This window comes from Esox lucius, chromosome 24 (genome assembly GCF_011004845.1).
Source record: "Esox lucius isolate fEsoLuc1 chromosome 24, fEsoLuc1.pri, whole genome shotgun sequence".
NCBI classification, from domain to species: domain Eukaryota; kingdom Metazoa; phylum Chordata; class Actinopteri; order Esociformes; family Esocidae; genus Esox; species Esox lucius.
The window spans coordinates 2,598,683-2,622,548 of NC_047592.1; the positions used below are offsets into that span (position 1 = coordinate 2,598,683).

At 42.7% G+C, this 23,866-nt stretch overlaps 4 protein-coding genes across 5 annotated transcripts; 1 reads left to right on the forward strand and 3 right to left on the reverse strand.

Moving 5' to 3' along the window:
* Positions 1–5,853: 5,853 nt before the first annotated feature.
* Positions 5,854–8,765, reverse strand: LOC114830333 (type-2 ice-structuring protein-like). The gene is made up of 7 exons (XM_029117883.2): positions 8,696–8,765; positions 8,342–8,382; positions 8,093–8,170; positions 7,485–7,573; positions 7,212–7,352; positions 6,553–6,646; positions 5,854–6,201 (listed from the first exon to the last, which is right to left on the reverse strand). Exons 2-7 carry the CDS (start codon positions 8,373–8,375, stop codon positions 6,125–6,127), a joined length of 513 nt encoding a protein of 170 aa, XP_028973716.1. The 5' UTR covers positions 8,376–8,382; positions 8,696–8,765; the 3' UTR covers positions 5,854–6,124.
* A 1,359-nt stretch (positions 8,766–10,124) lies between these two features.
* Positions 10,125–12,143, reverse strand: LOC114830336 (galactose-specific lectin nattectin-like). Its single transcript, XM_029117891.1, has 3 exons — positions 11,767–12,143; positions 11,107–11,218; positions 10,125–10,265 (listed from the first exon to the last, which is right to left on the reverse strand). The coding sequence occupies exons 1-3, from the start codon at positions 11,929–11,931 to the stop codon at positions 10,198–10,200; spliced, it is 345 nt and encodes a 114-aa protein (XP_028973724.1). The 5' UTR covers positions 11,932–12,143; the 3' UTR covers positions 10,125–10,197.
* A 2,515-nt stretch (positions 12,144–14,658) lies between these two features.
* Positions 14,659–15,615, forward strand: LOC117593967 (zinc finger protein basonuclin-2; the record flags this gene model as incomplete). The annotated part of the gene is made up of 1 exon (XM_034290778.1): positions 14,659–15,615. A coding segment is annotated over one exon (957 nt), but the record flags the coding sequence as incomplete, so codon positions are not given.
* Positions 15,616–15,935: 320 nt separating this feature from the next.
* Positions 15,936–22,660, reverse strand: LOC106023752. 2 transcript variants are annotated; one of them, XM_029117824.2, is made up of 2 exons: positions 21,925–22,660; positions 15,936–17,537 (listed from the first exon to the last, which is right to left on the reverse strand). In XM_029117824.2, exons 1-2 carry the CDS (start codon positions 22,642–22,644, stop codon positions 16,815–16,817), a joined length of 1,443 nt encoding a protein of 480 aa, XP_028973657.2. In that variant the 5' UTR covers positions 22,645–22,660; the 3' UTR covers positions 15,936–16,814. The 2 variants fall into 2 exon arrangements, with proteins under 2 accessions (XP_028973657.2, XP_034146616.1); XM_034290725.1 differs by lacking the exon at positions 21,925–22,660 and adding an exon at positions 17,929–18,025.
* Positions 22,661–23,866: the final 1,206 nt, after the last annotated feature.

Consider the following 23,866-nt stretch of genomic DNA (forward strand, 5'->3'; position numbering starts at 1 on the left):
GAGGAAGTGATCAGTTTAGCCGACAGGGCCGTTACTACAGCAACACTGAGGCTGTGACGAAGGGCTCAGATCTGTAAGTACTCAAACTCCCAAGCCAATAGAAAACCAGTCATATTACATATTCCATCTGGATTGATTTCCTGCCTGTTGGGCCCTGTCCGGGGCCTCCTCCGGGTAGGGCCACAGTGTCACCGGGCCCCCCCCCCCGTCTCAATTCCAAGGTGTTACGCTGCTATATTATTGTGCTGGGGGATATGAGGAATGCACTAACTTTTCTCAGTCTCCTCCAGTTTTAAATTTTAGGAAGAGATGAGGTCCTGGTCCACACCTGCGGATTACCTGGTTTGGGGGGCCTGTTGCTGTCCCTGTCCTTGTCCATACTTCTGACCTAGTCTAAAATCAAATAGACTCTGGATTTAGCCCAGAGAAATGTATTATTCCAATTGGACTCTTAATATCTCACACGGCATAGCCAGAAGAGGACTGGTCACCCCTCTGAGCCTGGGTCCTCTCTAGGTTTCTTCCTAAAATTCGACCTTCTTAGGGAGTTTTTCCTAGCCACTGAAATTAAACACTACTGTTGTTTGCTCCTTGGGGTTTAAGGCTGGGTGTCTCTGTAAAGCACTTTGTGACAACTGCTGTTGTAAAAAGGGCTTTATTAATAAAATTGATTGACATACAGTATCTCACAAAAGTGAGTACGCCCCTCACATTTTTGCAAATATTTGATTGTCTTTTTACGTGACAACACTGAAGAAATGACACTTTGCTACAATGTAAAGTAGTGGGTGTACAGCTTGTATAACAGTGTAAATTTGCTGTCCCCTCAAAATAACAATACAGCCAATAAAGTGCCCATATTATGAAAAAAAATCACTTTCTGGGTTTTGGGGTGTTCTTGTGTGTCTCTGGTGCTTCCACACGCTTACAAAATGTGGGGAAAAAAACATCCATGCTGTTTTGAGTGAGATATGGGTTTCTGAATGTCCTGTCTTCAGTCTCTGGGTGAGCTGTTCGAAAACTCCTCGGACTGTGACGTTTGAATTTGAATATTCTCACCCTCCATCCGTCCCAACAGAGCATACCTAATGTCTCCACCGTCTATAGGCTCCACCCACCAGGTACAGCAGTAACTTCTTCTCTGATATCCTCCATGTTGTGACTGATTCAGAAGCACCATGTCGAAGCACCCCTTAAACTGTGCTGTTGTTGGCTGTAAAGAGGAGCACAAAACACTCCATCGCGTCCCAGCCGCAGAGGACAGAAGAGCGGCATGGCTTGAATTCATTTTTGACGGCAATGTCCCTGCTACAGTTGGCAAACATTTTTTTTCGGTTTGTGCTAACCACTTTGAGACGGGCTGTTTCTCCAACTTCGGTCAGTACAAGGCAGGATTAGCCAAGAAACTTTTGCTAAAAGAAATTCCAACTTTGCGTGGAATACCTGCAGACGAGGGACATGTAAATAGTTCTATACAATTAGCTGTCTTTATTTTGCATTTCTACACGAACTAACCAATACGTGTTTTGGCAAACTAACATTTTAGCTAGCTAGTGTTTTGCCACATAGTACAAGGTAACGCTAACCACTAGCTCAGTCGGTCAAGCAATACACATCCCCCGCCGGATATAATTTCGGGTATTTGCGCAAATAATGCCTTTGTTAATATTATATTTACAAACGGGAATATGTTAGCGTTGTCTAGGGCAAAACATGCGCAAATTACATTAGACCGTTACTACTACGCTCTCCCCACTACCATGGTAACAGTTAGAGTGGGTGTGGGCAAAGGAGCAGCAGCTAATGAATATGCAATGAGCAGCAGAAAACAGAACACTTTGAAAGGGACTGAAACAGAGTGAAGCGGTGGGGATGAGAATCAGTACCTCCAAATCCGAGGCCATGGTCCTCAGTCGGAAAAGGGTGGCTTGCCCACTTCAGGTTGGTGGAGAGTGCTTGCCTCAAGTGGAGGAGTTTAAGTATCTAGGGGTCTTGTTCACGGGTGAGGGAAGGATGGAACGGGAGATTGACAGACGGATCGGTGCAGCTTCTGCAGTAATGCGGTCGATGTATCGGTCTGTCGTGGTGAAGAAAGAGCTGAGCCTCAAGGCGAAGCTCTCGATTTACCGGTCAATCTACGTTCCTACTCTCACCTATGGTCATGAGCTTTGGGTCATGACCGAAAGGACAAGATCCCGGATACAGGCGGCCGAAATGAGCTTTCTCCGCAGGGTGGCTGGGCGATCCCTTAGAGATAGGGTGAGAAGCTCGGTCACCCGGGAGGAGCTTGGAGTACAGCCGCTGCTCCTCCACATCGAGAGGGGTCAGCTGAGGTGGCTTGGGCATCTGTTTCGGATGCCTCCGGAACGCCTTCCTGGGAAGGTGTTCCGGTCCCGTCCCACCGGGAGGAGACCCCGGGGAAGACCTAGGACACGCTGGAGGGACTATGTCTCCCGGCTGGCCTGGGAACGCCTCGGTGTCCCCCCGGAAGAGCTGGAGGAAGTGTCTGGGGAGAGGGAAGTCTGGGCATCTCTGCTTAGACTGCTGCACCCGCGACCCGGCCCCGGATGAAGCGGAAGAAGATGAATGAATGAAACAGAGGGTAATCGAGGGAGGTAAGAATCTTTTCCTACAAGCTATTTCCAGCAAACAACTTCAGAAACATGTTTTATGGAACTTATCGACCTATTTTAACTTGTTGAAAAGCAGTCATGCTATGGGCACTTTAATGTCTAAACCACTGGCAACAAAAGTGAGTACACCCCTAAGTAAAAATGTCAATATTTTGTGTGGTCACCATTATTTTCCAGCACTGCCTTAACTCTCTTGGGCATGGAGTTCACCAGAGCTTCACAGGTTGCCACTGGAGTCCTCTTCCACTCCTCCATGACGACATCACAGAGCTGGTGGATGTTAGAGACCTTGAGCTCCTCCACCTTCCGTTTGAGGATGCCCACAGAGGCTCAATAGGGTTTAGGTCTGGAGACATACTTGGCCAGTCCATCACCTTCACCCTCAGCTTCTTTAGCAAGACATTGCTCGTCTTGGAGGTGTGTTTGGAGTCGTTATCATGTTGGTATACTGCCCTGCGGCCCAGTCTCCGAAGGCAGGGGATCATGTTCTGCTTCAGTATGTCACAATAATGTTTAGCTCAATAAAGAGTAGCTCCCAAGTGCCAGCAGCACTCATGCAGCCCCAGACCATGACACTCCCACCACCATGCTTGTCTGTAGGCAATACACACTTGCTAGGGGTGTACTCACTTTTGTTGCCAGCAGTTTAGACATTAATGGCTTTGTGTTGTGACATGTAAACTCTTGTAGAACTATGTTCTGGTCTATTTGTTTTGGCAGAGCTATGGATGGTGTCGGTGGAAGGCCTCTGGGAACCATTGTGGAGACCCACCAGCTGGTTCTGAGGACAAACCAAAGGCTGAAACAAGAACACCAACTAAATGGTTACCTTCTAGGGTAAGGCTGTAATTTGACATCACTGGCTCACGTCAAACCTCATGTCTGAAGTCAGATGTTGACATGTCAGTCCACTGGAATTCCATCTGCAAGAATCATTTCAATTAAGGAATCCTCATTTAGACAACCTCAATCTAAGAATGAAGGGCCCAAGTGATTGATCAAGAACAGACCTCAAAAACCAAACCAACGTCATGACCCCCGATCCAGGTGATGCCAAGGTCACTGCCAGTGTGACTCCTTATCATGGATAACAGCAAGCGCTCCCCTGCAAGACTGTGGATGGAGGCGAGGTTTCCCCCCAGCTTCAAACAGTTGTCCTAAAGGAGGAGACATTCATGGTGAGGAGGACAACACCATTCCATCAACAGTATCCAAGTGTGCCAACATTCCTCATCTGAAAGGAGAGCTGCAGGAGAAACCAAAGAGGGTATAGAACCTACCAGGGCTTCGGACCAGTTCATTGGAACACTGAAATACTGGAAGCAGATTGATTGATGGGCCTTCCAGCCATGTTGACAGGAGACATTAGCTGCCAGGGCAGTGGTCAAAAGTCATACACACATCTATGGCTCAGAGAGACTCCACCCAATTGGTCACAGCAGGCCCTGAAAGGAGTGAGGTCAGAGCAGGGGTGTGGTAGACACTCACCTGTAGAGACATGGCCCAGAACACAGGCTGACCATAGAAACAGAAGGGTCAACATCACCATGGTGATTAGTTCCTGACAGAACAGAGGTGTTGGTTGAGTCAGTACTGTTGGAACACGTGGAAGAGTTCTGGGTCTTAGGGAGACATTAGGGACACATTGAAGTATGTTACTGTTGTTAATATAACACCATCTTCCTCAAACTCCATCCTGGGGGCACCAAGTTGGTCACCTCAGGCTTCAGATTGGCTGAACACTGACCTCTGATTTTAATGTCACCGAAACCTCCAGAAATACATGATTCACAAACACACAAGTCCCCATTTAGCACCCAACTACTGATCAGAGCTGCACATGACCAGGGACACTACTCCCTAGGGACCCCAATCAGAAGTAGTGTACTACATAAGGAATAGGGTTCACAGTTGGGAAGCAGGCAGGAATAGTCATTGAAGACCAGACATTAGCCTCTCACCTTCTGAATTCCTCAGATGTCATGTCACTTCTTTAAAGATCTTCACTGGCTAGCAGAATTCTTCCTCTCCTGTCTGTCCTGTTTTAAAGACCGGTCACTGGTGGGATGAATGTCCTTGATTACTGCTCAAGCTTTATTCCAGGTGCTCCTGCTTGACTGATTAATTAAAGGATGTGATTGGCTACTTATTTTCCCTAGGTATTACCATGAATCTATCTGGGGTACCCTGGGATATGACCGTGTCATCAGGTCAGTGAATCTATCTGGGGTACCCTGAGATATGACCGTGTCATCAGGTCAGTGAATCTATCTGGGGTACCCTGGGATATGACCATGTCATCAGGTCAATGAATATATTGGGGCTACCCTGGATAGAACAGGGTCATCAGGTTAGTGAACATATAGAGGTACCCTGGATACAAGGGCCCATTTAGTCAATAGAAAATAGACCAGCGCTGTAGCGTGATGTGTTTCTCAAAATTAAAGGGTTTCAGAGTAGCTTCAAGTCTCTTGGTGCCCAGTAGAGTCTGTCATATTGGATTGAAATTATACAAAGTTTTTAGAGTTTAAGATATATTCATCCAAATTGAAGCATTGAGGAATTACATTTTATAAAATCCTGACATCCAATGCCAAGGTTCCGTCCCAATTTGTTGTTCTTAGCCAATTTGTATAAACTCTTGTCTACATAGATTTGTTTTTTTTAAATGCAGGGCAATTTTAGACACTTGGCTAAGAGCACAGTTGTTTATTAGGCTGGGTACCAGAGCAGTGAAGTCTAGTGTTGATTCCAGGCTTTGCATTTAGTGCTAGTTGTAAGGTAAGCTGGACATGAGGTAGATAATGCATTCAGAGACATGTAAATCAACCATTTCACACAAATTACAGGTGAGCTCCGGGTTTTAACCCATATGAAACTACCAGTTTAATACATCAGAATGGGGGTCCTGTTGGATAAATAAGGATCAGTTCATGATTAATGGGGTCACAGGTAAGACAGTCATGAGTTGTGGTTTTAGGAACACAAAAAAACTTTTGTCTCCTAAACATTGAGTTTCAAAGTGAATTTGTGGTGGCCTAGCGTTTCCCTTAGTGGTCTTACAGGAATGTAATGAACTATTCAATCCTGGGGTTTGTAGTTCATCCAGCTCTACCAACCAGCTGTTATTAGAACCATGAGTCTGTTCTTGTTAATACAAACACCATCTAGTCAAGAGAACCTTCAATACCATGGTTCAACCACTAGTTTGAGACAATACTTGTGGGTTTCACAAAATATGCTTTAATAGATGAATAGCCTGATGTCACAATACAGGAGTTCAGTTAAGTAGACAAATGATGGAAGTCACAGAATCACATTAGAGACCAGGGCTTAGTTCAAACCATGCTGATAAAAACAAGGCACCCTGGTATTGTAGAGGTGTGATATTACTAAAACATTGATTGTATTTATTACATCCTGAATGTAAACATTCACCTGGATAAAGCAGTTACAGTGCAACCAAAAAGATCTGGACCAACATGTTTTGATCAATGGGTCTGGCAGAGGGATGGATGGCGTCTGTGGCAGGGTGCGGGGAACCACAGGGGAGACCCGGCAGCAGGTTCTGAGGACACAAGATGAAATATGGAGTGGTTAGACACCTCACTGCTGCCCCCTAGTGAGTGGAGGTTGTCCATCCATCAGGTTCAACCAACAGCAGCTCCTCTTCCTTCCTTAGTGAAGGAGCAGGATTCCTGAACCTTTCCCCAGCTGTCCCATGTGTTACCTGAAACCCTGAACTGTTCTGAGAATTAGACAATCAGGTGCCATTTCAGGGTTAAAGTAATGGTTTAAGAAAGTGTCTATGTACAGTAGAACAATTAAGTACTAGATGAAGGTCAGGGGGAAAGTGTCAACGTTTCTTTTACAGCAAATGAGCAGAGATTCACACTGCATGATGCATTTCCATGGTTACCTTCTAGGGTCAGACAAAAGGGGGAGGGGCCAGGTCCTTGAGCCAGTTTATGTCTGTACACCGGCGCCGACGCGTCGGTCCACTGGAATTCCACCTGACCAGAACACAAGGTCATTAACCACTCCTCAATCTAGGAATGAGTGTGTAGTCTGTATAAGGACTAGTTAAGACAGTTACCGTGGTCTAATTCAGTGTTATTCAACCCTGCTCCTGCATGTTTTAAGTCTCTCCCTGCCCTCCCATACCTGATGTAGCCCATCAAGGACATGATAATGAGCTGATCATTTGAAACATGTGAGACCAGGGAGATCTAAAACATGCAGGGATCTGTGCCCCCAGGAGCAGGGTTGAAAAACACTGGTCTAATTCACTCTTACAGTGGATTCCCCAGATCTTTGGCTGTTTGTGATCACAGGACTCAACCTGACCTCTGTTGAATGGACCTTCTGTTCAATCTGAAAATTTGTTGTTAAAGCTAAATGTAGAAAGACAGTAAAAATAGGTCTGAAAAGGTTGGCTTGAGGTGTTGAAGTATTTCAACATTCTTGGGGGAACAGGCTACCAGCAAAAGGTGACACCAATTCTGGGACAAAGCTGTTTGGGGAAATCCAGTACAAACAGTCAAACCACATAGATGACCTGCCCTTTTAAGAACCAACCTCATGTAAATAACCAGCCACATGACCCCCAATCCAAGTGATGCCTGCATCACTACCAGTGAGACTCATGGATAACAGGAAGCGCTCCTCTGCCAGGCTGTGGATGGAGGCCAGGTTTCCTCCCAGCTGAAGACAGTTATTCTGAATGGGTGACAGAAAGACAAGCCCGGTCATGGAGAAAACATGCCAAAAAATTATAGTTTGCAGTAAAAACAGAACATTCTTCACTCTGAAAAGGACACCATTAGCCATAAGGGCCAGTGTTCTACATACCAAGGCATCAGACCAGCTCAATGGATTTCTGACATACTGGAAGCAGTGGGGTCCATTTGCCTTCCAGCCACCTGGACAGGAGGGTAGAGCTGCCAGGAAAGGAAGAACAGGTCACATGTTAACACTGCACACTGGTTTCATACAGAGAGCCTGACACTGCACAAGGCTTTCATACAGAGAGCCTGACACTGCACAAGGCTTTCATACAGAGAGCCTGACACTGCACAAGGCTTTCATACAGAGAGCCTGACACTGCACAAGGCTTTCATACAGAGAGCCTGACACTGCACAAGGGTTTCATACAGAGAGCCTGACACTGCACAAGGGTTTCATACAGAGAGCCTGACACTGTACAAGGGTTTCAAGCGGAGTGCTGCCCAGTTGACCATTTAGTTGAGGTAGCTCTGGAAGAGTTCAGATACTTCTGGAACAACTGGCAGTCCAAGGGGGACCAGTCAGGTTGGTTCATGTCTGATCCTTTTCCACACAATTTGAAATGGGTCTGCTGTCTGACGTCGGCCGGAGGTTATGGCCTTTTGTCGGCATCATGTGTAAGCAGCTTCCTTACCATGACTCACGTTAAAGGAAGAATTTCAACAGGACCTCACCTGGGTCACTTCCAGCCACTGGGTCAGTGTTCTGCAACCCACAGCTGATACAGGATCCTTGGGTCAGAGGGCTGAAGACTGATGCATTTGGACAGACCAGAACCAAATTGGTTGAACGGATAATGAAGGTATTGCAACAGTTACACTGAAATATGCTGGGAAAAGGATTAAGAAACCACTATAAACTGTCCAGACACCCAGACCGAAACTAAACACCTCCTACTGAAGGAGAGGAAATGTCACACTTACCAGCACTGAGGAGCAGAACAGTCAACATCGCCATAGTTACCCTGAAGGACAAGGAACAATAAATCCAGAGCACCAACTGAGATCATGTGTGGAAATGTCAAACCTCTACTGGACACCAAACTAATCAGTTTAGGTACATGTGTTTTCTGTCTGAAGAGGTGGGAGTAGTGACACAGCTGGTGGTGATGACATGGGATTTAAATATCTGACCAGGCCATGTCACTAGTGTGCACCTTATTTAAATGTTAGTAATTTACAGGTTTTAAACAGAAGTCTCAAAGGTTCCAAAAACATCCGTTGCCTCTCACTACAACTCACATGTTTAGATCAGTTGAACACAGGTTGAGCACTCACCTTCTGTAGTCTTTATATTCTGTGTCACTTTGTTTAAGATCTTCACTGACTAGCAGAACTCATCTTCTCCTGTCTGTCCTGTTTTAAAGACCTGTCACAGGTGTGTTGAATGTCCTTGATTACTGGTCAGGCTTTATCCCAGGTACTCCTGATAGTCTCGTTAACTGATTAATTAAATGATCTGATTGCATACCTTCAAATTCTCTCAGTTGTTTTAATTGGAAAGACAGAAAGAAATGCTTTATTAAAAGTAAACCTTTTGCATTAACCACCTCCATTAAGAGAACCTCACTCTCTTAATGCTGCCTTGTAACCAGCGCTTGACATTAATGTTTCTGCTCACCAGCCACTGTGGCTAGTGGTTTTCCAAAGTTACTAGCCACTCAGCATTTTCACTAGCCACCGTTTTGTTTTTGGGGAATTACGTTTTATTTGATAAAATGTTACTATGGTGTGCTACATCTTAGCCTGTCATGTTCACTGGTTCAGTCACTATTAATCAAAGGTGGTACCCCACTCTACCGGACAACCTCTCTGTGAAATACTTTATATAATGTGGCTACACACTTGAAAAGGACAACTATTATAGTGTTAAATCTGCCCTGTTGTCCATGTCCACTTGAGCAGCTAATGCACCCTACAATGTCCTCCCTAATATCAACCAAAATATGCAAGCAATACATTTATTATTAACATAACCTAGAACTATTAACATGTTATTCAAAAAGAAATATGAAATCACCCATCAGCTTTATAATTAATCGCAATCAATAATATCGTCTATTTTTGTTATGCTATGTTCTTGTTAATATAGACTTGCATGAAAAAACGAAACAGAGCTGGATTTATAAGTTTTTATAAGTTTTATAAGTTTTCTCCTCATCCTTGCCACATCGTTAATGTCCCTCCACTTCATTCAGCTCTACTAGGCTCTGCTGCTGTCGCTGATCCAGCGTCTTCACGTTCATATATTTATATTGTTAGTAACTTAAATATGTTAATTATATATATTTTTTCTATATATATTGCATATATAGCCTAATGTTTTTGGTGATACCGTAATCTGGCGGTCTTTTCCCCAGTCATCTTCGTTTGTCTCGCGATCTCTCTATAAAAACAAATCTGTAATTTTTGGCTACTAAAAGACACCTGAAAAGTTTTTATTTTTATTATGTGGATTAGATGTAGTTTGAGGTCATTAAGTTTAAATGGAATATTTTAACATGCTTGGGTGTAAAAGAAAACTACGATCCACCTGTTTTTCCGACATTACTCATCCCCGATGTCTGGACCCGTGTTGTCCTGTATGCAGGTTGCCAGATTTCATTGCCCATAAACTGCATTCTGCTGCAGACTCTTCCCAGTGGCCCCCAAGCAAATGTGTGTCATTGGGGTTTTGTAATTGTAGTTAAGAAGAGACCATATTGTAGATTGTGGCTTTATTGAAAATTATCCCACATCCTGAAAGCCTCTTCAAGGTCTTATCTACCAAATTGTAGAAATCACAGCTTTCTGGAACACAGGAAAGGGAACTTATGCCAACAGGCAGCGTCATTCTTGCCACGGTCAGCTGGAAAAGAGCAAAACCAAGAATTATGTTTCATATGTCTTTTGGGGCTTAATTTTCCCTCTTTCTTTGCTGGTAGTTGATCCCTATAGTGTTATTATATTTTTGAGAAAATGTATTGTCATTTTCCTGACATTGCCTTTCATAGACTACAATAAAAGATAAAAATGTGTCAAAGCTATAAAGTTACAAATGCTCCAAAAGATTTGTAAACTACTCATGACATCACAAACATATTCAGGATAACATCTTAGCAGAAGACATTTTTATTTATTTCTATTGTGCAATAAGTCTGTTTTTATTACAGTGTTAATTTAAAAAAATATACAGTGGATAAAAATATATAAAAAGAATCAGAGTAAAAACATAAAACATTATCCATAATGAGATTCTGATGTAATATGAGTATTAAGTGTTTTGGAACATTTTATGACATGACCTGCTTAAACACAATTTCATATTGCGTTGTTGTCTATGCAAGAAGATAATGACAGCAACACAACTTCCTTTGTAAATCAACATTATACAGATACAGAAAAAACTAAGAGACCACTGCTCCTTTTTCTTTCCAAAAAAGTTGAAAAGGAAGGTTTTGAGTGAGGAACAGAAGCGTTCAATTTGCAGTGGTGTCTTAATTTTAACCCTTCTGTTCCTCACTCAAAACCTTCATTTTCAAATTTTTGAAAAAGGTGCAGTCTCTTTTTTCCATAGATGTATAAAAACCCTTCTGAGAATTTCCTACAAGATCACAATAAGTGAAATTAAGGCCACATATAAAAACCTTTAAGATTTATTTTACAACTATCAACATGATGGACTCATATCAAGAGGGAAAACATCCTACCTCCATAGTTAATCTCCATGCAGTTCTCCCTGTTGTTGAAATTAGAGGGCTGCCCCCGACTCCAGTTCTGGTATGAAAACTTGGAACCGTCACTCCACAACCAAACCCCCTCCTAGAGACACAGACAGATACTCAACACTACTGTAATTAGACAAACCCTCCTGGAGACACAGACAGATACTCAACACTACTGTAATTAGACAGACCCTCCTGGAGACACAGACAGATACTCAACACTACTGTAATTAGACAGACCCTCCTAGAGACACAGACAGATACTCAACACTACTGTAGTTAGACAGACCCTCCTGGAGACACAGACAGATACTCAACACTACTGGAGTTAGACAGACCCTCCTAGAGACACAGACAGATACTCAACACTACTGGAGTTAGACAGACCCTCCTAGAGACACAGACAGATACTCAACACTACTGGAGTTAGACAGACCCTCCTAGAGACACAGACAGATACTCAACACTACTGTAGTTAGACAGACCCTCCTAGAGACACAGACAGATACTCCTGTTGTTAGATATAAAACCAGCATATAAAACAGGCTTGCATTGGTGAGGCTCTATTGTGAATGTATTAAACATTTTATTACTGTAGAAACAATGCATATAATATGTATGACGTGAGAAAGACAGAGTCCTCACCTGGACGGCATCGTTCCCTCCAACCCAGGTTTGCTGGTCTTTCTTGCCGCTCTTCTCAATGACGGACAGAAGGAAATGATACTGGTGAGGTCCGTGTACTGAAGCCAGGTTTCCACCTAAGAGCAGACAGTTCCTCTGGAGGGAGAGATAGAGAGAGACAGACATCACAATGTTTGAACTGACTTTTTAGTTTTGTAACTGTTGACCGCCAACTAAACCCATTGACCACAGATTAAACCTACTGACCGCCAACTAAACCCATTGACCACAGATTAAGCCTATTGACCACTGACTATCCCATTGACTACAGATTAAACGTACTGAATCCATTGACCACAGATTAAACCTAACATGACCTTACATGGACATCAGATTACCACCCGAGTCCAGTTTCATAAATTCTCTATCTGGTCTATCTCTCTTGTCTATCTCTCTGGTCTATCTCTCTGGTCTATCTCTCTGTGCTATCTCTCTGGTCTATCTCTCTGGTCTATCTCTCTGGTCTATCTCTCTGGTCTATCTCTCTGGTCTATCTCTCTGGTCTATCTCTCTTGTCTATCTCTCTGGTCTATCTCTCTGTGCTATCTCTCTGTGCTATCTATGTGTAATAGGATTACATGCTTAAAAACTGGACAGAAAGATAAAAGGATTATCTTGAATGGGGACTGTTTTATTAATTCTCTTTCTATGCATGCAGTTATCATCCAGCAAGTGGAATCCAGGCAGACAACTTTGAAAAAACGCTGGCTGCCGATTTCTCCTCAAACTCCTTCAAAGCCAAAGGACTAGAACATTCTGTCGGACACCATGACTGTCCTCCCAACAACTTTACTGACGTTCAAACCGTTCAATGCAGAGCGCCCTTCCTTCCTTCCTTCCTTCCAAAGAATAAAGGAAATATGACAGAACTCAAACAACAACACATTAAATGAATATGGTAATAACCATTATTTAGTGAGTTGTTTTAGTTTTTCAGGGAGGGGGGTGCATCCATTCTAAAATATGGGGTTTTGGTGAAACAAAACCCTGCTGTACTATTTTTCTGATTCTGAGGTACACACAACAACCTCAAATAATTATGCAATTGGTTATGTGTAATAACAACAGGGTAGATTTCTATGTTAGTGAGTCACACCAAAGACTGGAAGGCACTGCTGGAAAGACAAGACTCCCAGCTTTCAGCAGACACCCTGGTTTCCCAGATAGGGCCTGCCATTCTCATATCACACTGCATTTAATTTAGTAACGTAGGTACCCTAGATATTGGGTACAAAGTTAAACCATCAATACTACAACAAATCAACCAAAGGCCCGATCTCAAAGTAGGTATTTGAATCACGCTACTCCTCCCTATTGCCAGTGTCGGTGCTGGTTTTAAACGTGTGTTAAAGGCAACAGACAGGTACCTCGGCGTGGTGCCATGAAGCCTTGAAGGGGATGTAGTGGTAGCAGTGAGTCCCGTGTCCGTGCCAGTCCTGCTCTGTAAAGATCTTCTCCAGCTCTGCAGAGACCTAAACCAGCCTCCCTGTCTCTCCTCATCTGGGTGGGCAGATCATTTACACGTATTAAGTAAAATGTAAGTACAAGTAGGATGTATAGATTAATGCAAATGCACTACATGCCATTCTAAATATGCAGTGGACAATATACAGAAGTTGTACAGATAAGTATGACTATGCAAAAGTGGGATAGATATTAATACAAGTGTAGCCCAGCTGGCAAATCTAAATGTGCAATTAGGGCAAATACACCGGACGGATGTCGTGTGGTCCTCAGGCCCATTTTATGGCTTCACAATGGTGTTATTTAGTGTCAAATCATTCATAAGAGACATTGGATGTGTAGCTGGCAATACATGACATGGCTTCAAATTGGTCACTATGATTTGGTTTCATGATCTGTCCTGTTAGACCATTTTCCTGGTCAAACTTGCTTATGAATTTGTTTTGATCAATATGTCCATGCCACTGCCTAGAGAGTCATCCAGTTAATCCAGGTTGTAAGAGTTCACAGTGCTTTAATCTATCCAGTAACTCCACCTGCTGGGGGTTCTGGGTTTATTACAGGACTAGCAGTACAGCAGAAGTACAGCAAATAGGGAACAGGAGAAGACAATCAATTTCAGTCAGTAGAATAAGCAATCTTTAATCACAGAAAATGTGAACACGTCTTGTAATGGGTTTCAGACAACAAGGCTAATTTAATTTACATTGTGTGTTCTGATCAGTCACAAGAGACTAGCAGTAGACATCTTGGAAAACAGATACGACTAACAGTAGACATCTTGGAAAACAGATATGACTAGCGGTAGACATCTTGGAAAACAGATATGACTAGCGGTAGACATCTTGGAAGACAGATACGACTAACAGTAGACATCTTGGAAGACAGATACAACTAGCGGTAGACATCTTGGAAAACAGATACGACTAGCGGTAGACATCTTGGAAGACAGATACGAAGGTTAGATATCAGACAGGAGCATTACTACTGAGGCTGTGATGAAGGTCTCAGATCTCAACTTGTGGAGAACCACCAGCTGGTTCTGAGGACAAACCAAAGGCTGAAACAAGAACACCAACCAAAAACTGTAAATACCAGCACCTAGTGAACTGAAGTTGAAGGAAGCATTTCCATGGTTACCTTCTAGGGCCGTACAGTGACAACACGGACTCACGTCGAACTTCATGTCTGAAGTCAGAGGTTGACATGTCAGTCCACTGGAATTCCATCTGCAAAAATCATTTTAATTAAGGAATCCTCATTTAGACAACCTCAATCTAGGAATGAAAAGTCCAAGTGATTGATCAAGAACAGACCTACAGAAACGAGCCAACATCATGACCCCCGATCCAGGTGATGCCAAGGTCACTGCCAGTGTGACTCCTATCATGGATAACTGGAAGCGCTTCTCTGCTGTTCCCTGAGCCGCCCCCCTCCCACCGTAAGGGCAGGGTGTGCTGCGGGGCCTGTGGTAAGAGCTTCTATGATAAAGGCACCCTGAAGATCCACTACAACGCCGTCCACCTGAAGATAAAGCACCGCTGCACCGTGGAGGGCTGCAGGATGGTGTTCAGCTCCCTGCGGAGCCGGAACCGCCACAGCGCCAACCCAAACCCCCGGCTACACACCGGTCCACTCAGACAGACGCCGGCGCCATGCAGGGAGACACACACACTACACACACACTACACTACACACACACTACACACACACTTCGACAGCCAACACACACACTCCAACAGTCCACCACATAACCAACCCCTCAACATAGCTACAGCTGTACCCCCAAAGTACCCCCACCACCAATACACCCCCCAATACCCACCCCTGAGACACCCGGGCTCAGAGCCAGCCGGTTCCTCCAGTCCAGACCCCCACAGCGGGCCCATGTTGCCCAGACCAGGGCATCCCTCAGGGGGCATGACTGTTCCTCTGTCTCCCCTGGAGACTCAGCTGCTGGTTCCATCTCTGGGGGAGGTGAAGACTCTGTCCCAGCTCCATAGACTTACTCTAAAGACCTCCTCTCCTCCTCTTCCCTGCTCCTCTCTCCTGACCTCACCTCCCTCCTCATCCTCTCCCCTCACTGCCCTTCTCTCCCCTCTACCCTCTTCCTCCTCACTCCCAGACCAATCAGAGGATTCCTTGGGGTCAGTGGGAGGGGCCAAAGCTCTCCTGTCATCTGGTCAGGTACTCAGGTGTTTTTCGTCTGACCCTGCCCCCAAGAAGAAACCCAGGAAGTCCAGCATGCCTCTAAAGATCGAGAAGGAAGTGATGGTTGCATGTGAGGAGTGCAGAGGAGAGGAGGAGGAAGAGGAGGAGGAAAGAGGAGGGAACAGGAAGTGGTAGCCAGAGGCTGTTGAACAGGTCCCTAAGCATTGAGAGAATACAACCGCACAAATCGTTCCCAAACCAAGAGAAACGTGTTGGACAAGAGGAGCAGAAGAAAAGGATGTAAGATAATGTAAGATAAAGGCGAGAGAGGAGGAAGGAGAAGAGTTCTCCTTCACTGCTCCTCCTTGTTACAGTTAGAATATAATAAATGTATTGTACTTGCCTACAGATGGAGCCAAATTGATAATGGGAGCCACAATGACACAACCAACATTTACATGACTTACTTTATTTAATCTTTATTCATTTTGATGGATCTAGGTTTATTTGTCATGGCTGTGGTACATCATAACTGTATTCCCAAATACACTTTAAATAAAGTAAATAAAATAATATTTAAATTGTGATGTAGTTTCTGGTCTATAATCAGAATTAAAGTACATAAAAATGTCCTCACTCAGGTCTGTGATGCTATAATGGAGGGATATTTTGACTGTCCTCATAGCAGGTGAACAGTGAACTAAAAGCAGAAAGTGACGTCTGACACAACATAGTGACTAAACAGGCCCCACCCAACACTTGTTCTTTTCTATGCATTGTTCTCCGCATCCAGGTAGATATGCTTTGGAAATCAACATTAGGCATCAGACATTGGTTTACAGTCCTGGTCTATTTAATTTAGCCATATGACAGAGATCATCATTAAGGCAGAAGGTGAGCTCTCTAACACTTCTCTATGACAACAAATTAAAAGACAGTAAACATTTTTCTAAATGTAAAAGGTGATTGGGCCTTAATTCTAACCTTAATGCAACCAAATACCAGATCAAATGTCCTCAAGTGCAACCTACAGCCAGGGTATTCATTTTAAGATAGCTAGATGGTAGTAGCTGCCTTTTATGGAGTACTTTACTTAGAACACAACCTCCTGTCTGTTGTCTTTTGTTAACTTTGTATGTCTTATTTTTATTTATTCGTAGGGTCTTTTTCACACTGTCTTTTGCCCATAACTAATAAATTGATTAGAACACACTACTAAACTGTGTGATAGTATCACAAAGCTATCTAAAAATATTGCTCAGGATAAGAGCATCTGCCAAGTGACTACGATGTAAATATAACACCAAATATAACACCAAAGTCATTGCTAGATGGAGAACAATACAAATATTACAAATTATGAGATTCAATTGGCCACGAAGGCAACGGTGGAGTTATTTATACTCTTTGGGACGTTTGGGTTTCAATGGATCTATCGAGTCTGATGGGATTGATGGAAGGGACTTGCTTCGTGTTAGTTGAGGCACACATTTATCAAAAATATTGATTGGATTATTCAGCTTTAAATGTAGTTCCTTTTCAATTAATGTTTTAAGTTTGACTTCAAGTTCATCTACGCTGTCAAACTCTTCAACCTCTCCATCATCTCTGTTAGGACATACAGCCCCTCCAGACTGGATAGGACCCTCATCCTTCCTGGTACAGCAGTGGGCACTCCAGTAGTAACTAGGAACATTAACTCTCCCAAACTGCCATGTGTTCCCAGGCACCACCCCCGTCACTACGTACAGATGATCACAGTTTTTGAATGTCACTGAATTTAAATCTCCTGCTAATTCATCTCTATAATTCTTCCTCAAATTGATTTCATATTTGCTCCAGGCCTCATTGTTCATTTTTTTACTCTGTGGTGCCACGTTGGTAAAGGTCATGGTGGCCTCAGAACCATCTCCTTCAGCGTGGTGACCAGCAGGATTCAGGTGTCCTTGGTCAAAGGAAGTGAAGTCATCAACGGTTGCTTGGCTCCAGCGAAGTTTGTATCTTTCTCGGTAAGCAAGGTACTTCGCGTTGCAGTTTTTGTCACCGTTGTACTTTTTTAATGATTCTTTAACTTTCTTGACATCTTTCTGCTCAGAATCTAGACCAGCATGCACAAGCTGAAAAACAAAACAATCACACTTTTAGTAAAATATATCTGGCCTGTAATAATACTGACATGTTGCATTGGATTGGATTATATAAATGCAAGGACTCTTGGGAAATGCCTTATACAGACTCGGGTGTAGTTTATTTTGGTAAAAATATGTTTAACTCTGATTTTAAACACTCATTCAAAATCTGAAGTTCACCATGGGTCTTCAATATGTAATTAGTTAAACAGTTCATACCTGGGGTTCATAGTAGTTTAAAGAAGAAAGCAGTTCAAACCTGGGGTTCATAGTAGTTTAAAGAAGAAAGCAGTTCAAACCTGGGGTTCATAGTAGTTTATAGAAGAAGGCAGTTCAAACCTGGGGTTCATAGTAGTTTAAAGAAGAAAGCAGTTCAAACCTGGGGTTCATAGTACTTAACATTCCCTTCCCTCTTAGTTATTCCAGTCTGGTCCATTTTATAAGCTGAGCCATTGGTGCCCCATTCTCTTCACAGATGTGAGTAGGTTCAGACTGAGCACATATGACAGACAAGAAGGAGTCTGGAGACGCTGTGGTGAACGTTATGCTGTCTGCATGATCGGTTTGGCAGTGCGTCACAGAAGAAAAATGTCACGGCTAGCGACAATGCAGCCAAACCTGTTCAAGCCAATCTTTAGTCAATCGCCTTTGGTGAGGCGTGACTTGGCTTCATTTGTAAAACCTGCCCGCGATAATGATAATGAAATAACACCAAAAAAACCAGGCAAGCCTAGTTCAGCTGGCCCTCTTTTGCCACTGGCCGTTTTAATAGATAATTGGCCATTCGTGAATGATATTAAACAATTAAACTGACTAAAGTCTCTTACTAAGTTTACCTCCACCACAAATAACGGCTATGTATTGCGTTTGCCACTGGCCATTTTAACAGCGTATTAGCCAGTAATAAGCTTTACTGGAATCTACTAACTTACTGGAATACTCATAAGAATTTAGCAATTTCTAGCGAGTCTGACAAAACTATATAATTTCATGGCATAGGAACGTATTTTTTTCTTTCATAGCAAAACAACATACTTTCATTCATTCATGAATTACATTTATACAATAACTATAAATAAAGGCAATGATAACTAACTTTTTAATCAAGTCAAAAGACGAAAGAATCGTGGAATCTATCAGAAATAATTAATAAATGTCGTTGCTCTCAATAGATTCAAACGTAGGTCTTCCACATGAGAGGCACTGTCTTTAACCACTACTCTACATCATTACACGTTTCAGCAGTCACTAGACTCAATTGAGGATTGTGTTAAATAGGCTTACTAGTATCTATTAACTTCCTAGGAATAATCATAAGAATTGAGCAATTGCTAGTGAGACTGAAGATGAACTTTTCCATACCAGAAACAGTCACAATATAACTGTATACAGTTTCAGTTAAGGCTTAAGATATCGTAACTATGTTGTTAAGCCAGCAAATGTGTTTGCCTATCCTGACCCAAAACGCATGTACTTCGAAAATCCACCAGAAACAGTCGCAATATAACTGAAAACGGTTTTATTTCAGTCTTACCATAATGCAGATACTGACGGTTTTCGTCTATACGGAATAATTCATAATGTGTACTACGCATCACCTGCGAGATACAATGGCTAAGCCCCGAAAGCATTTGTGATCCTAGCAACGCCACTGTTTTTGGTTTTGGTGTGCTACTCCCTGCTGCTGCTGGTTCTGGGGAGGCATGTCCTTGGAGGGTCACACAGACCTCCACATGCTGGCCAACGGTACCCTGACTGCTGTTAGGTACCGGGATGAAATCCTCAGACCCATGGTCAGACCTTATGCTGGTGCAGTGGGCCCTGGGTTCCACCTGCTACAGGACAATGCCCAGACTCATGTGACCAGAGTGTGTAGGCAGTTCTTGGATGACGAAAGCATTAATGCCATTGACTGGCCCTCGTTCCCCAGACCTGAATCCAATTTGGAACCTCTGGGATGTTATGTATCGGTGAATCTGACGCCGCCAAGTAGCGCCACAGACTGTCCAGGAGCTCACTGGACAGTCACAGGAGATCCATCAGGACACCATCTGCCCAAACATTGTCGGGAGTGCATACAGGCATATGGAGGCCATACACACTACTGAGTCACATTGGCCCTCATTTATCAAAAGTACGTACACCAAATTTCCAGCGTACACCTGGCGTACACCCAAAACCAAGGTGACTTTGAGATTTATCAATATGGACGTTGGCGTACGGCACTCTCAAATCCTACGCCAGCTCAGGAGGTGGTGTACGCACGTTTTGAGTTAGTGCGGAAATGCGCATGTTGAGTTATATGTTCTCATCATTTATGTCATATTATGTTGTTTAATTATGATACTGACTGTTGTATACCCAAAATTGTGCAAGAGTTAATTGTGCGCATGTGTGAAGAGACGGGACTTTTATTTTGACCTGTCTCAAGTAAAAAATGTGTAGCCATATACTCAGCCCCTGCTGCTGTTCCCTCGTGCACTGATGTTATGCCAGTGCATTGAGATGTAAACTGAAAATAAAACAGTATTAATAGTTATATTTGGAGTGATCTTTGGTGGATGGATGACAACAACATATTGCACATGGACATGGCGGAGAGAAATGAAACCTTAATAGCGCAGAAAAGAAAATCCTAACGCACTGACAAACTAAAAGATGTGATATATTATGACCTACTGTAAAAAAAAACAACAACATAATTACAAACTTCAGTGTTTATTTTTGTGCAACATGGACTTCAAGGTTTCATTTGTGTGACTTTACCAAAGCATTTGACTTATATGTATTCCTTCAGATGCGAGCCTGTGCGCTTTACATGACGTTTCAGGGTTAGGCCCGGCAGTTGCGCATGGACTGGGTTCAGTAATAAAAGGCTTTAAATTACCAAAATATAATTCAGACTGACAAAATAATAAAAATGACATTCTTCTTCTTTTAGACAATAATAGAAATAATAATAATAACGACATTCTTCTTCTAAATAACAATAAACGTCATTGATAAATATCATAAAATAATAAGACGAATATTACAAATTGTCATGCAGTTATTAATGTGAATGAATGGTACTCCACATCACATGCCCAGACTTCCCTCTCCCCAGACACTTCCTCTAGCTCTTCCGGGGGGACACCGAGGCGTTCCCAGGCCAGCCGGGAGACATAGTCCCTCCAGCGTGTCCTAGGTCTTCCCCGGGGTCTCCTCCCGGTGGGACGGGACCGGAACACCTTCCCAGGAAGGCGTTCCGGAGGCATCCGAAACAGATGCCCAAGCCACCTCAGCTGACCCCTCTCGATGTGGAGGAGCAGCGGCTCTACTCTGAGCTCCTCCCGGGTGACCGAGCTTCTCACCCTATCTCTAAGGGATCGCCCGGCCACCCTGCGGAGAAAGCTCATTTCGGCCGCCTGTATCCGGGATCTTGTCCTTTCGCTCATGACCATAGGTGAGAGTAGGAACGTAGATTGACTGGTAAATCGAGAGCTTCGCCTTGTGGCTCAGCTCTTTCTTCACCACGACAGACCGATACATCGACTGCATTACTGCAGAAGCTGCACCGATCCGTCTTTCAATGTCGTTATTATTATTATTTCTATTATTATTATTATTATTTAAAAGAAGAAGAATGTCAATTTTATTATTTTGTCAGTCTGAATTATATTTTGGTCATTAAAAGCCTTTTATTACTGAACCCAGTCCGTGCGCAACTGCCGGGCCTAACACTGAAAAGTAATGTAAAGCGCACAGGCTCGCATCTGAAGGAATACATATAAATCAAATGCTTTGGTAAAGTCACACAAATTAAACATTGAAGTCCATGTTGCACAAAAATAAACACTGAAGTTTGTAATTATGTTGTTGTTTTTTTTACAGTGGGTCATAATATATCATATCTTTTAGTTTGTCAGTGCGTTAGGATTTTTTTTTCTGCGCATTTCTGCACTAACTCAAAACGTGCGTACACCACCTCCTGAGCTGGCGTAGGATTTGAGAGTGCCGTACGCCAACGTCCATATTGATAAATCTCAAAGTCACCGTGGTTTTGGGTGTACGCCAGGTGTACGCTGGAAATTTGGTGTACGCACTTTTGATAAATGAGGGCCGATGTGTGGTTTTAAGCAGTGTATATATACAGTACATTGTTTTTAAATAAATATTAGAACTATATATTTGTTAAGTGACAGGTATAGTTAATGACATTCAATTAATTAATTAAATAGATTTAACAGGTAAAATAAGTCCTGTATTGAACATTGAGTCTAATGCTGTTATTCAAAGAAGAAAGCAGTTCAAACCTGGGGTTCATAGTAGTTTAAAGAAGAAAGCAGTTCAAACCTGGGGTTCATAGTAGTTTAAAGAAGAAAGCAGTTCAAACCTGGGGTTCATAGTACTTTATGACTCCTGTCCTTTTAGTGTTCCCAGTCAGGTCCATTTTGTAGGCGGAGTAGAGAGGGATCCTTCTGCCTCGGTCGTACAGGGTGGCAAATTGATAGTTGTCACCAGGTTTGTCGCCATACTTCTGACAGATGTATGCAGGACTGGCAGCCTCATAAGCAGAGAGGCAGATGTTTAGATCTTCTTGTGGATCCTTTAAGGAATCAGGTTTATTTCTGAAATCCTGGATTTTCTCTTTAACCTCCTTCGATGTTTGTATAATTGTTTCCAATTTGGCTTTTAATTTATCATTGGTTACTAAATTTGATAGATCTTGACATTGTTGGATAACCATATCTAACGCTGATTGTATGTAATTTAATTCTACTGGAACTTGATCAATTCCACATTTAACATGCTCTAACAGTGTATACACATTAATGTTGTCCTGTGAACATGCTTTTAATAAATCAGTTTTATAATTGTTATTGTGTAGTATATTGTAAATTTCTTGGTACAACTTTACAGACTCCTCTCTAAGCTCCTCTTTACTGATGGTGACTCCGTCATGAGGTTTGGGGGTGTTCATAGCTATATCAAGACCCTGAACCGGTTTTCCTTTAAAGAAAAAACGGTTGCACTGGTTGAAGTTTTCAAACACTTCTCCTCTGACAGCTGATATAACAGATACACTCAGAACCAACAGGAACAGCCGGGCCATGTTGAAACTGTAGAGACAGACAACATTAATCCACACCAAACCTCCAAACTATAGACAATAACCCAGGACTATATACAGTGGGGAGAACAAGTATTTGATACACTGCCGATTTTGCAGGTTTTCCTACTTACAAAGCATGTAGAGGTCTGTCATTTTTATCATAGGTACACTTCAACTGTGAGAGACGGAATCTAAAAAAGATCCAGAAAATTACATTGTATGATTTTTAAATAATTAATTTGCATTTTATTGCATGACATAAGTATTTGATCACTTACCAACCAGTAAGAATTCCAGCTCTCACAGACATGTTCTTTTTTCTTTAAGAAGCCCTCCTATTCTCCACTCATTACCTGTATTAACTGCACCTGTTTGAACTCGTTACCTGTATACAAGACACCTGTCCACACAATCAATCAAACAGACTCCAACCTCTCCACAATGGCCAAGACCAGAGAGCTGTGTATGGACATCTGGGATAAAATTGTAGACCTGCACAAGGCTAGGATGGGCTACAGGACAATAGGTCAGCAGCTTGGTGAGAAGGAAACAACTGTTCATCCTGGTCAAGAACTACAGGAAACATATGATCTCTGCAATTGCAAACAAAGGTTTCTGTACCAAATATTGAGTTCTGCTTTTCTGATGTCATGCAATAAAATGCAAATTCATTACTTAAAAATCATACAATGTGATTTTCTGGATTTTTGTTTTAGAATCCTTCACACACAGTTGAAGAGTACCTATGATAAATATTACAGACTTCTACATGCTTTGTAAGTGGGAAAACCTGCAAAATCGGCAGTGTATCAAATACCAATAACAACAGATAACATAAAAATACAAAAAGAGCAACCCCAAATGTAACTCAAATGTCTTTACATAGAATAAAGAATGTAGAATTCTAGTTAAAGTCTCACCTTGTGAACGCTTCACCAGCTCTGCAGAGATCGTAACCAGCTTCTACCTCTATATACTCGTCTGGACAGACAGACACTTTCATCATCTCCTTATCAAGCACTGACTCAAACAGACCCCTCCCTAATTCACCCTCTCTTGTTCTCTCATTCTATTACATCTCTCCTGGACAATAAAGGTACAGAGACGTATGACTATATATGGAAGTGTACATTAACAGCCCTCCCACATGCTCTGGTACACCTGTCCTGTCTGTTGGATAATTTACATTATAATAACAGAATAATGGATATCTCAGTGTGAC